This window comes from Mirounga leonina, unplaced genomic scaffold, assembly GCF_011800145.1.
Source record: "Mirounga leonina isolate KUSES-001 unplaced genomic scaffold, KU_Mleo_1.0 Mir_173, whole genome shotgun sequence".
Taxonomy (NCBI): domain Eukaryota; kingdom Metazoa; phylum Chordata; class Mammalia; order Carnivora; family Phocidae; genus Mirounga; species Mirounga leonina.
In genome coordinates this window covers 85,175,081-85,188,702 of record NW_023270447.1, presented here as the reverse complement: position 1 = coordinate 85,188,702, position 13,622 = coordinate 85,175,081, and the positions used below count along the sequence as shown (strand labels likewise).

General features: G+C 59.4%; 1 protein-coding gene across 2 annotated transcripts in view; it reads left to right on the top strand.

Annotated features, from left to right (window-relative positions):
• Nucleotides 1-1,424: 1,424 nt before the first annotated feature.
• The window catches only part of TNFRSF1B (TNF receptor superfamily member 1B), a 34,031-nt gene continuing 21,833 nt past the window's right edge, over nucleotides 1,425-13,622 (top strand). Inside the window, exon 1 of one of the 2 annotated variants that reach the window (XM_035019768.1) lies at nucleotides 1,425-1,578. In XM_035019768.1, coding sequence (XP_034875659.1) covers nucleotides 1,501-1,578 — 78 coding nt within the window. In that variant the 5' untranslated portion in view covers nucleotides 1,425-1,500. The remainder of the gene's footprint in view (nucleotides 1,579-13,622) is intronic. The other variant, XM_035019769.1, reaches the window with a different exon arrangement.

The window sequence follows — 13,622 nt, the reverse complement described above, 5'->3', positions numbered from 1 at the left end:
TCAAAACTCCCAGGTGAGACTTGTAAGGGCCATAAAGAAGAGATCTTTATGCTCGTTTTAGAGACAGACTCTCTATGCGGAGTTCAGTTTGTGGGCTGTGTTAGCTGCACCCTCATCATGGCCTAGCTCTCAGAAATGTTTGGGAACCAGGTAATTTCCCAGACTCCTGGTCAGGAGGTGGGATTTTCCATCGCACAAGTCACTTCCCAGTTTCTCATTCAGCGCCTAGAAGCACCATCCTTGCCGTCTCCATCATGGGGGTTGGTGGTCCAGAGGAGAGGTCCCTGAACCTCTTGGGCAGCCTGCCGTGAGGGAACGGGGGAACAGAATAGTCTCCTGCCGCCCTGCCCACCCCACTCCTCAGAAATGTCCTCTGTGCTGGGGACAAGGACTCCCAGGGCTGGGGGGCGATGTTCTTGCCACACAGGGCTGGCCTTTGCATTAGAGTTGCCACTCAAAGGAAGAAGGTAAGATGGCAGCTTGAGTGGGTGCTCAGTCATGATGTGAGCCCTAGGGAAGCCAGCCAGCCCCATTCTGGGCCCCCTCAACTCCCTGGATGGCTTTCTGCCCCAGCCTCTGTTTACTTGTCAGTTACCTAGACAGGGGAAGGCAGGGCAGGGTCTGGCCCACTCTCAAAAGGGCTTGAAGAATGTTTAAAGATAGGGGGGCCTGGCTGGTTCAGTCGGGGTGGAGCGCAGGACTCTTGATTTCAGGGCTGTGAGTTTAAGCCCCACACCGGGCATGGAGCTCACTTTAAAAAAAATGTTTAAGGATAAATGCACAAGTGAATGATATTAATAACAGCTAATATAGTATACACAGTTTATTAAGTTACAGATACATTTTGTAAGCGTACACACATATATAATATATACTATATTATATGCATTATATAGCTTTTAATCTTCAGGAAATGTGACACTATGAGGTTAATGCAGAGACTCACTCAGGTGGTCTGGCTCTAGTCTAAATGACTGAATTATGTAGAACACCGGCGGTCCCCCCAGAGCTAGTGGCACTTTTGTGAGATGATTTCCAAGTTAGGGCCTCACCCCCACAGGGGTGGGGAGTCTGCGGGGAGGTGGGAGGGGCGGGGGGGACACAGGCCGGGTTGAGAGGCACAGCCTGGGGGCAACAGCAAGCCTGGTGGGAGGGGGACTCGAAAGGGGCGGGGTGCAAGAAGGAGGCGGAGAGGTCCCCGAGGGCTGGGAGTGGCTGGCGCTGGCACACGGGTCGGTCGGTGGAGCCGGGTTCGAGCTGGGCCCCGCTGGGGGGTGAGAGCCGGGGAGGGGGCGTGGGGGGAGGTGTGGCGGAGAGGCCCCGCCCCGCCGCCCCGCCCCGCCCCTCCACCTGCCTCCCTCCGGCAGCCCGCGCGCCGGGTTTCGCTTTCCGTCCGAGGCGCCGGAGGCAGCGGAGCGCGGAGAGGAGGCGCGAGGGCGCGAGGGCGCGACAGGCAGGGAGGGCCGGACCCGCCCGCGCTCGGCCGCCGCCGCCCGCACCATGGCGCCCGCCGCCCTCTGGGCCGCGCTGGCCGTCGGACTGCAGCTCTGGGGCGCGGGGCACGCAGTGCCGGCCCAGGTGGGTGACTCGCGCGGCCCGCACGCCCACCGGCTGGCGCGCGCCCCCCAACCCGGGGCGCCCCGGCCGCGCCCCCCCCACCCCCCCGGGGCGCCGTGCGGGGGCTCGGGGCGACCGAGGCGCCGCCCTCCGCCGGCCAGACGCACGGCGCCCGCGCGCCTGGACACCCGCTGCGGCCCCCGAGGCCGGTGTGGCACACGTGCGCTCGGGCCACCCGAACTCTGGTCCCCGCGGCGCAGCCCGGCCCCTCCGCCCCTGCGGGCCCGGGTGTTGGGGGGCTGGCCGGCCGGCCCTGGGATGATCCCCGCTGGAGCCTGGACCCCGGCTCGGACACCCCCGCCTGCCTGCCGCGGCGTGGGGGAGGGGGTTCCGTACTGGGGCGCTGTCCCCGCGGCGGACGCCGGCACCCTCTTCAGACTTACTCCTCCTTGGCCTATGGTTTTCCTCTTTCTTAGAAATACCGGGGTTGCGCGCCTGAAAGAACAGGGTCAGGTGTGCAGTAAGCGCCTAGTAAGGCACGGGAGGACCGCGGGCTGTTCCCGTTGCACCGGCCCCCTCCCCAGGACCGACTTGGGGTGTCCGGCGACCATTTCAGAGCCTGTTCTCTGTGGGCTCTGGGTAATGGGGAGGAGACAGTGTCTTCAGGTTCTCCTGGGCTGAGCTCTGGGGACACAGGAGGTGAGGGAGGACTTCTGGGCTGGTTACCAAAGACAGACGGGGCTGAGGGACTCCAGGAACATGGAGAAAGCAGAGGCCCCAGAGGTGCTGGTCAATATTACCTGCACCCACCACAGTAGCAAGGTAGAGTCTGCAAAGGGATTGCTCATATTTTGCCTTCTTTGGCTGTCTCCATAGTCTGGTAAGATAGAGTAACCCCATTTCACAAAGGAGGCAAACAGAGCCTCGGAGAACTTGGATTTCATGGACGGGCATGGGGCGCTCTTCCTTTAAAGGGGGGCATTTCCCCTTCCACCCCGCCTGCCCTGACTGGGGAGGAGGTGTGCCTTCGTCCCTTCCTCTTGAGCTTATCCTGATGGATGTGTGGTGTGCTGACTGAGGTGAACGTCTTGCTGGGAGGAGGGTGGCAGGTGACATTGGCTGATGTGGTAATGTAAAGTGATTCACTGGCTGCGACTAGAGGCAACTTCAGAGTCCATTTCTTTTTTTTTTTTTAAGATTTTATTTATTTATTTGAGAGAGAGAGAATGAGAGAGAGCACATGAGAGTGGGGAGGGTCAGAGGGAGAAGCAGACTCCCCACCGAGCAGGGAGCCCGATGCGGGACTCGATCCAGGGACTCCAGGATCATGACCTGAGCCGAAGGCAGTCGTTTAACCAACTGAGCCACCCAGGCGCCCCAGAGTCCATTTCTTGAGGGCAGAGGATGGAGGCTGTCAGAACAGGATTGACTCACCCGCAGGGGGTGCCAGGATGTATCCTGGGGGGCTGCCCCAGAGGTTGTCCTGAAAACAGGGGAGGGTCAGGAGAGAGTCCCAGCTCTGAGAGCCTGAACGCAGGATCAAGTCACAGACTCAGGCCTTGAGGGGTGTTGTCCTGCGCTGGTGAAACCTGGAGTCATGGGAGCCCCCCCGGGGAAGAGGTACAGGGCTTTTCTGTGGGACACCAGGCCCGAGTCCTGGAGTAGTGTGAGAGGTCCCCCATGTCTCTCACTTCCCAGCCCTCCTGACCAGCATGTTCCGTCCCCCCAGGACTATCTCCACAGCCTTGGGGCTGGTCTCCTGGACCCTGCCGCCTCTCCCACTGATCTTCCTTGGTGGCCTCGCTCCTCTGTTCCTGCCTGAGAAGCCTCCTATGGCTCCCAGTGGTGGAGGCAGAAATTTCCCCCAGTGTCCCAGGTTGGAGTGAGTCAAGGGTCTGGGTTCTTTCTGCCACCTCTCTGCATCTGTACCCCACATCCAGTGAAATAGGGTCATTGAGCTGTCCCCTTCTCATGGCCCTCCCCTTGCCTCCTCCTTCAGGGCCTTTCCCACATGCCTCCCCTCTCCTGGAAAACCTTTCCTCATTCTCCCAGCTGGATTGGATCTTCGGCTCTTTGTTCCTCCCAAGGACAGACTCTGTTCTGCTTTTTAATCTACTTGTGTCTCATCTACCTCAACAGGTGGAAATTTCCTGGAGTGCAGGGCCTGTGGGGTCCTCCTCGTCCTTGTTAGTACCACAGTAGCTCCTTTTTTTGGGAACGAAGTGCCAGGCACTGTCCTAGGCCTTCCGTACAGAACCTCACTGGAAGCTTCCTTACAGCAACTCCTAAAAGGGGGATGCTGTGGTTCGCATTTGGAGATGTGGAAGCTGAGCCCCAGAGAGGCTGTGCCATTTCCCAGGATTGCAGAGCTGCGGGCGGGGCGGGGGCTGCAGGGATTTGAACTCAGGTCCGCCTGATTGCAGAGCTCCTTTCTCTATAACGCCCCCCCCCCCCCCCCCCCCGCCGTGTCTGGATGCCCCTCCTGCCCCCGCCAGTTTCCACACACTCACTGTGTCCTCAGGAATGTTGGCTGTGACTCTGTAGTCGCAGAAGGAGCCCCCAGGAGACCCGACCTGGCTGCCAGTGTGGCAGACTCACTGCCATTAGGGCTTTTGCTCCTTTAAAAACTGGCTGGTGTAGAATGCATGGTTCCTTCATCCAGTCATTCATTCATTCGGCAGGAAAGCCGGCAGGTTAGGTGAGCACTCGGTGCCCTCTGATGGGGGTGGGCAGGGTCCCCAGCCGTCTGGCTGTCTGGCTGCTCGTTGCTGGGGATGGGGTCGGGCCCACCTCCCACTGCAAAGTCTTGAGGCTGAGGGCTCACCACTTGCCTCTTCATTGCGCAGGGGTCCGGGGCCAGCTCGAGTTAAGGGGAGAGGTTGGGGCTCCCAGCCTGGCCTGGGGATGATGGCCTTTGGTGTGGAGATGCATGAGCAGTGTACCTGCTGTCCCAGGATGTTCCTTTGCCCCCAGCCTGACATCCCAGAGGGGGACCTGGGTACTGACTGAGGATGTGGCCTGGTGGTGGGGCACTCCATCAGAGGGCAGTGGGCAGGCGGCCAGGCACCCCGATGCGTGCCATTCATTCATTCCCCCAACATTCATGGACACCTGCTCCAGGCCCACTAGTGCTGGGCTCTGGGGACCTCGAGATGCCCATGACCCGGCTCCAGCCCTCCAGGAGCCACATCGCCAATGGTCACAGACCTGGGCTCTGCCCCTACCTGCCTTGTGATCCGGGCCAAGTTAGTGAGCCTCCGTTTTCCTGTCTGTGGACATGGAAAGTATTTCCCACCTCGCTCTCCTCAGAGAGCCAAGTGGGTATGAAAGGCATTATAGCAGAGACGGCTGAGAACCTGCCTGGCATTTTTAGGTCGGGTAGTGACCCTCACTGCCATCCTGGAGCCTGAGCCAGGGGCTCCTGGAGCACTATTCCTCCCCAGGACTGGGAGGTAGTTTATGGTCCTGACCATACAGTGCAGAGCGCGCGTGGGATTTTGAGGCCAACCATGGTACGTGTGTGTGTGTGTGTGTGTGTGTGACATTTAGCACTAGTTCTCAGTTTTATGCCACACTGGCTGCTTTTCTGGTCCTTAGGCGTGCCCCACACACACCTGCCTCAGGGCCTTTGCACTTGCCTTGCCTTTCATCTTGAAACTCCTCCTGCTGATATCACCTAGTCTCATTCACTCCACTTCTTTTTGCTCCGATGAATTCTTCTCAGAGAGCCCTTCTCTGACCATCCTGCCTAAAAAAAGCTCCCTACTGGGTGCTCTCCCTCCCTGACCTGCTTTGTTTTCTTATATAACACCCATCACCTGTTCTGTTTCTTTCATTTTCATTGCATCTTCCTCCTGGAATGTGAGCATGGTGAGGGCAGGGACCTGCTCGCCGCTGTAGACTCGCAGCCTAGAACAGGGTTCCTAGCGCTCCTGACATCCAGTAGTTGTTGTGGGGCCATCCTGTGTATTGTAGGGTGTTTAGCAGCATGCCTGGTTTCTACCCACTTGATGCCGCTATTAGCCCCCCTTTCGTTGTGTGACAATTAAAAATGTCACCAGGTATTGCTAAATGTCCCCTGGGGGAGAAATTGCCCTGGTTGAGGACCCCTGGCTTAGAACAGGGCCTGGCATGTAGTAGGTGCAAAAAAGTACTGACTAAATGAGCAACAATATTCCTTTGACCTTTATCATGGCCCTATTTTATGGATGAGACAGAAGACCGTGAAAAGCCAGTGGTGGCAGGGCTGGGTTCCAGCGTGTCTCCCTCTGTCTCGGGTATTTCTCTGGACTCCTCTTCATGTTGAGCTTGGGTCTGCCGAGCCTAGGGGTGCTCTCCCTAAAGTGCTCCCTTCTGTCCCCCACTTCCCCACCTGAGCTCATGACGGGGCCACCCACGGGCAATGACTCAGGGCCCTGGTAGGCATGTGACTTGCCCAGAAGCAGGCAGGGAGGGAAGCTGGGGGTTAGGGAGGAGAGAGGAGTGCCACCAGGGGAACGGGAACAGAGTAGAGAGGCCACCGCTCCCAGTTCCGGCCACTCTGGCGGGCCAGGGGAAAACACTATTGATGACTTAGGGGAAGGGCCCAAGTCTCAGAACAGTCAGATCCTTACGCTGCTGTTTACAGGCCATGTGTTGTTGGCACGTCGTTCTGTCTCTGGGGGTCTCTGTGTTCCCATCTGTAAAATGGGTACAACCCCCACCTCCCTGGCTTAACCTCAGGGTTAAAAGTGCTTCATAGGCCGTACAAGCTCCCCGGTGGCTAGTTGAGCATTTGTGGTTTTGCGGGGCCTGACCTGACTCTGGGTCATGGGGCGGTGCTCGGGCTGAGGCGGGGACCACCGTGGAGTCAGAGTCTCTGTCTCTGAGCCATGGGGCCCCTGGGTGTGGGTGGCAGACCTCCGACTGCCCAGAGCTTCTGCCCAGTGTCCCTGAGCGCAGCTCTCATTCTGCCTGCCTTTTCCTGGCTGTCTTTCCTGCCCCGATGCCCCTCGCTGGGCGGACCCTAGCATGTGGCCACGGCTGGGGGGTGGTCAGGCAATCACACCCCTGCTCCGTTCATGAGTTACAGGTGTTCTGTGTCATTTGCAGGGGAGCGAGGGGGCACACTTGGTACAGTATAGGGGGGTCTAATGGCCTCAGCTTCCCCACCTGCAAGATGGGCCTTCCGGGCTATCTCTAAAATCTCTTTCATTTCTAACCTCTGTGATCCCAAAGTTCTGTTTACTTGTAACCCTGAGAAGGGGACGCCCTGTGGAGGATCCCCTGAGGCCATGCTGTCCTTTCTCCAGCCTCCAAGGGACTGCCGAGACAGCAGGAAGGAGCGCTGGCCTGGGTGTCAGGAGAGCAGAGTTCCCTGGCTTGCTGTGTGACCTTGCTCGGGTTACTTAGCTTCCCTGGGGCTCAGCATCCCCCTCCATAAAACCTCGCACCACTGATCCCAACAGTGTCTTTGGAATGTTGGGAACGTGCCAGCTTTGCATATGCTTGACAAAGGCCATAGACTGAGGGGTGAGGGGTTCCAGAAGTTTTCCCAGGAAGGAGAGCCCAGCGCTTCCCCACTGTTAATATCTTGGCTTCCCAGAGTGCCTTCCTGCTGACCTCAGTCCCACTTGCTGAGCCTGGAATGATTTCCTTGACCCAGGCACCACTGACATCAAGAATTCCTGGCGGCCTGTCAGCTTGCTCCCGAGGCCAGACGCAGAACCTTCGGGCAGAACAGGATTCATGGGTTTCCTGCCTCCCTGCCCCTTCGTAAAGTTCAGAAGCCAGACCCGTTGGGGCCCCAGACTGTGGGTAAGGCAGTGCTGTGGGCATCCACTGCAAGGCCTGCTCTCTGAGAACCCACAGCTTCAAGGAAGCCGGGGTGGGGAGTGACGGTTTCCTCGAAGAAGCCATTTGTCACCTGTGATGGGCACACAGCCCTCCCTGCTGGTTCTGAGTCCTGCCGGCCCCCTTTACAGCCCAGGGCTGTGGGCATCTGTCCCCCTCTGCCGAGCTGTCGACGGTGGGGCTGGGATGCTGAAGCCCAGGGCCCACCCCTGTGGGGCCCGTGGTCATTTTCCACCGTGGCGTGTTGTGAGGTCACGGGTGGGGGTAGTGACGTCACTGTGGTTTGGGGCTCTCGGGTTGCGCGCCCAGTAGGAGGAAGTGTCTGTTTACCGACTGGGGTTCGGAAGAATAGATTTCCTTCTGCCCCAAATGTGAGCCGTGCGGGGGGAGCCGAGTGGGGGGGGCAACTGCCACTGTGGTCCTGCCTCTGCCCTGCTTTCTCGCCGACTGGGATACTGCCCTCCGTCTCTGAGCCTCCATGTCTCCTTTGCGGGGGGTGGGGGGGGGACAGGCCATGTCTCAGGTGTCATCTGTGCAGGTTTACGATCACTAGACTGTTGGTTTGCTTTCGAGAACGAGAAGGCCCATCAGCCAGCTCTTTTACACCAAGTGATGCACGTGGGCACGGAGGGAGGCTGCAGGACCCATCTCCCAGGCCCCAGGTGGCCGCCACCCTCCCTGCTTTGGTAGCAGGCGCCAAGTGGACACACGCCTGGGGAAGATGGGCAGCATGGAATGCGGACTGACTGTTTCTGGAGCCGGCAAATCTCTGCTCAAGAGGCCGGCTTCGGAGCCGGGCCCTGGGTTGACCCAACGGCTCCGACCAGAGACAGGGTAGAAATCCCCAGGGGCTTTTGTTTGTTTTCCTTTGATGTCCAGAAAGTGGCCCACCCATCTGTTTCACTCTGAGCTTGGCCTTGAGTGGGTATGGCTGCTGTGGCCAGGGTTCAGGGAATTGAGTGGGCCTGGGCAGGGGGTGGGGAGTGGAGTAGGGAGGGATTTGGGGACAGGCAGGCTGTGTACCGGTCGGTATCTTCTGGACCGTCCATGGGAGGCCTTGTCAGATGCCTATGAGGAGAGATGCCAGAGGCTGCAGGAGGGTCTGGAGCATGAGGCTGGGAGCCGGGGGTCTGGCCCTGGCTTAGCTGCCCTCCCTGGACATTGAGATCAGTAAGGACCCTGCCCACCCCTGCCTTAGAGTCCTTTGGCCTCAAGTGTTAGACTGGGGGAAGTGGTGCAGGGGTGGGGGCTGTGGCTTTGGGTAGAGGGTGAAGTGCGGTTCTGGCCCCAGTCTGGACTTGACAGGGACTCTCCTGGGAAGGGCTCCCAGCACTTTACCTTAGTTAGCAGGCTGCACACCGGCATCCTGGGCACCCCTGTCTGTCCTTCCTCCTGCTGACCCACAGTCCGGGGCTTCTGTCTGCCACTCGCAGAGACTCCAGCTTCGGCTCGTCCCGCTGCGCCTGGTTGCCTGCGGGCTACAGCCTCCTCCTCCGGGTCCTGTGGGTCCTGCGCTCCTAGCGGTCCGGAGCCCCCCTCCCCCGCCTCACGGCCATCACCCCCCACCCCGGATGGCTTCACTCTCTTCCAGGCCTGGCCCCTTGGTCACTGCCCCCATCTTTTCTTGTCATTTCCCTGGCTCTGCCCCCCCCACCCCATCCTGTCCTCTTCCAGGTCCTACTCCTGCAATGACCACACAGGGATCCCTCTAAAAGCTGAGCCCCGAGGGTGGGCAGGATGGGGATGAGTGGGCACCGGAGGGGGAGTGGTGTGGAGGGAGGCATGGCGGTGGAAATGGCAGGGGACAGTAGCTAGACTGTCCTAGCGGGAGCTCAAGCCTCGTGAGGCACTGTGATAGCACAGGAGGCCGTCAGCTGTTTGGGGCTGGGGAATGAGAGGAGTAAAAAATGTAAAGATCACATTAGAAAGTGGGAACACTTATGATTTGGGGAGTGTTTACTAAACACTTTACATGTCTTTTTTTTTTTTTAAGATTTTATTTATTTATTTGAGAGCAAGAGAGGGAACACGAGGCAGGGACAGAGGGAAAGGGGGAAGCAGGCTCCCTGCTTGGGGCGCCCGATGCGGGGCTCGATCCCAGGACCCTGAGATCATGACCTGAGTGGAACGAAAGCAGACACTTCACCGACTGAGCCACCCCAGGCACCCAACACTTTATGTGTCTTATTTACTTACTCCTCACAACAGGCCCCCCAAAATGTGTACTGTCTGTGGATGAAAAGATTGATGTTTATTAACCTCATTTCTTAAACAAACAAACTCTCATGCTGCTGGCTAATAAGGGAGGAGTCTGAATTCGGCACCATCCTCACCGCCTAGCTGGGGTTGAGGCAATAGGGAGCCACTGATAGTTTTGGAGAAAGGGAGTGACTAGAGCAGAGTATATAGTAGGAAGGTCACTCTTGCCTTGGCGGGCAGGCCAGATGAGGTAGAGTGTAATCATTGAAGCCAGAGCCCTGGGCTGAGGGGGTTGCAGCAGAAGAGGAAGGAAGGCTTGAAGGCTTCAGGGAGGAAAAGGGGCCTTTGGACTGGACCCAAGACCTAGTGTGGGACAGAGGTACTCAGGAGGAAGAGGAGCTGTCTCTCTCTGTCCCATCCTGAAACACGAGGCACGTCTGCCTTCAGCCCTGCCCCAGCTGGAGCCAGGTGATCCTGGTCCTTGTCAGCCCCCTGTGTTCCTGGAGCTGTCATGGGGAGCCATGGGGTGACTCTGGCCTCGGTCACCTGGGCTTCTGCTGACCCACTCATCCCAGGTGTAGTGTGAGATGTGATGTGCCCCCAACTGGCGGGGGGCAGGATTTCTGGGGGGCCTCGCTCTGCTGCCAGAGTAGCCGGGGACCTTGCGCTCCTCTCTGCGCTTCGCTTCTCCCCCCTCGGTAAGGTGGGGATGAAGTGTCTCTGTCACTTCCCACTGGGGCTGGGGCTGACATCCAGGGGGTGCTTCACGGGACCAGGCAAGGGTCTCATGCCTTCCCTGAGCCCTCAGCCCTCACAGCCCCCCGGGGAAGGGGACCATCACTACCCCCATTTTATAGGAGAGGCAGCTGAGGCACAGGGGTTCAGCTCTGTGTTCAGGCTCTCAGCTCACTGGAGGCAGCGCCCAGGTTCCACCCCAGGCGGTCGGGCTCCAGACCTCTGCACGTAAACCGCCACCTGGATGTGATGGTGGTCGCTGTGGCTGGGAGGGACTCTTATCTGAAAGCTGCCAGTTGGTCTCCTCCAACTAAGGACAGACATCTCCTTCTCTCTCTGTGAGCCATTTCCTGCCCCGTTCTCATGTTGGCTCCAACTCATTTCAACTAACTGGAAACAAAGACTTTTGCTTCTGTTAAACAATTCAGCATCTATTAGGCACCTGCTGTGTCCTGTGTCCTGGGCCTAGAGCAATGAGTAATAAAAACCCTGCAAGTCACGCTTGGCTCTTACTGCCGGTGAATCATAATGGCCCTAATGTGGTGGGCACTGTGTTTGTCCCCATTTTATAGATGACAGAACCGAGGCTGCAGGATGGCAGAGCTGGGGTTAAAACCCGGGTGTCTGGCTCAGAGCTCCCATTACAGCGTGCAGAGAGGGGCATGGAGCCTGTCTTTGAGGGGCAGACCCTGCAGAACGAATAATGAACCAAAAAGCGGTCTGGGCAGTATAGAGATTGACCCAGGTTGTCCCTGGGGCCCTCAGGAGGGACCTCTGGCCCCATCTGAGAGTTCGGAGAAGGTTTCCCTAGGGTGAGAGTGGAGAGGACTCTTGAAAGAAGCAGGAGAGTTAGCCTGGGGTGTGGGGGAGTGGGTGGGGGGTCAGGATGTTCGGGCAAGGGAACAGCAGGAGTGATGGTGTCGGCGGCGGCGGGTGGGGGAGAGGCAAGGAGCCAGATGCTGCCCTGTGTGGGAGGCCATGGCAGGGATGCTGCAGGGGCCCCAAGCTGGGGACGCTGAGCTCGGGCCTGAGGGCAGTGGAGCTGATGGTTTAAACCGGGCCAGACTTGGCTGTAGGAAGGTGGCGTCGGGTCCATCTGGAAGGCCTGGGGACCAAGAGGGAGGAGGCTGTAGCTGGCGGGAGGCGCCGAGGGTGGGAGACAGGAGCCAGGGACACTGAGGAGGCCACGCCGACAGGACAGGCCGGTGCGTGTGGGGGGGTGGGGGGATGGAAGGAGCTCTGCTACTAGCTCCTTGGGGGCAGGGGCCACACCGTGCTAGATTCAAGCCCTGGCACTGAGCACAAAGCCTGGCCCCCAGACCGGATACCAGCCCAGGCTTCCTGTCTGCCCCTGGCTTACTTCTAAAGCGACATCACAGGAGGAGGCCAAGAGTGGGATGTGTCACCCCTGGGCTGCCGCCTGTGATGTGGTCCGTCTCGCCTGACGCGGATGCGTTGCTGTCCATGACGGCAGACAAGCCTCCACTGCCCCGGCCCCAGCAGCTCCCCCGGGTCGGCCTGGCCTGATGTGGCTGCGCCCCCGCCGCCGTCCCCGGGGCTCCCACGAGCCCCCCAAGATGGAGCCCCAGACGGCTCTGCCGCCCCCCACCCTATCACAGGGCCCCAGGGGCTGCCATGCAAATGATGGGGTTTCTCTATTGCCCGAAGATGGCTTCCGCCTGTGTGGGGGCCCCCGGGGTCCTTCGCAGATGCCTCCGCCCCTCCGCATGGCTGTGGCCTCTGGCCCTGGGACCCTGGAGACCCTTCTGGGAGAGTCACTGCTTCCACCTGTGCCTTGCTTACTGAGTGTTCTCAGAGGGGTCACTGTCCCTCTCGGGGCCCCTCTTCTCTAAAACGAAGGAGTGGGACAAGACCACAAGGTGTAAAACTGTTCAAGGACACAGAGGCAGACATGGCTGGGACACGCTCCCGTCTGCTACTTGCTACCTGTTCTTGGACTTAGTATGGAATCTCCCGAGGCCTCTATCGCTGCATCCCTAAAATGGGGTAATAGCGATCTCCTTGCGTTGGTGCAGGAATAAAGGAGAGAATGCATGCGGTGCCTGGTGCTGTGTGTAGACAGTAGGCATTTCCCCAGGGTCTGCACAGTCTCGCTGTCTTTCTGGCTCTGTGAAAAGGGTCGGTTTGAGAGGCGCAGGCTATTCCCCAAAGCCTGAAGCTTCTCCCTGGGGCCTCTTCCCACCTTCTCCCCTTCCTGCGCCCTCCCCGCACCCAGCGGTGCTCCTGGGGGAGGCCGGGGTTGTGACCCGTTCCCAACGATACCGGCATCTAAGCTCGGGCGGGGGTGAAGGGTCTCCAGAAAATTCAAAAGCCTTGAAGACCCCAAAGATGTTGCACTAACGGTGGCAGGAAGAGCAGAAGGCTCCGTGCGGAGTTGTAGTGCTCTGGGAAGACATTGCCTGGTGGTAGCCGCTTCTCCTTCCCTGGGTCTGCCCTGCTTTGCCTTCCTCTCTCTCACTGTCTATTTATAAATAGGAGAAGGGACAGAGGGCCGCCACCTCGGGGTACATGCGGGGCCAGGCCGTGCTCCAGGAGCGGGGAAGGACCGGAAGTCATCTGGGGCAGGCTTTGCCCGGTTCCCCCTGAGAGCGCGGACTCAGACTCGAGACCCGGACTGGTGAGGCCGCCCCGGCTCTGCCCCTCACTGGCTGATGGCCCCGGGGCAGTGTCCACCTTGAACTGGTTCTTCCTCCCTGTCACCCCAGGGCCAGAGTGAGTGGGGAGGACGTCAGGAGGGGAGGGGGCAGCGGGCAGGAAAAGGCATGCCTGACTCCCCAGGTGACTCTCGTCTGGCCATGGCTTTGGCCCCAGCAGGTCTCTGAGGCTCACTTGCTTTCAGGAACTCACTGCCATGTTACTGTCCCTTCTCCTGGACACTGTGTCCCTGGGTTTCGGCCACTCACCCAGGCTCTTTATTTTGGGGTCCTGCCACCCCTGCAGGTGTTCCCCTGGAGCGAAGCCTTTGAGACCACCTGAGGCAATGACCCCAGGAAGCTCACATCTGGCCGGTGGGACTGTCTCTCTCTGCCCCAGTGAGGCCTCCACCCCGCTGTCATGGCAGCTGGCCTGCCACGGTCTCCTGACTTTAGCTCCTCGAGGACTAGGCCTGGGCTTAGCCCATGGGTGACCCTGTAACTCCAAGGGTCACAGGTCAGCTTCCCCACACTTGGCCTCAAGGTGGGAGGGAACCCCCTCCTTTGCAAGGCCCACATGAACCATCTGGCACCGCCTGGGCCCCGGGCAACTTGCTGCCCAGAGTCTTGTCCTCACCTCGTCCA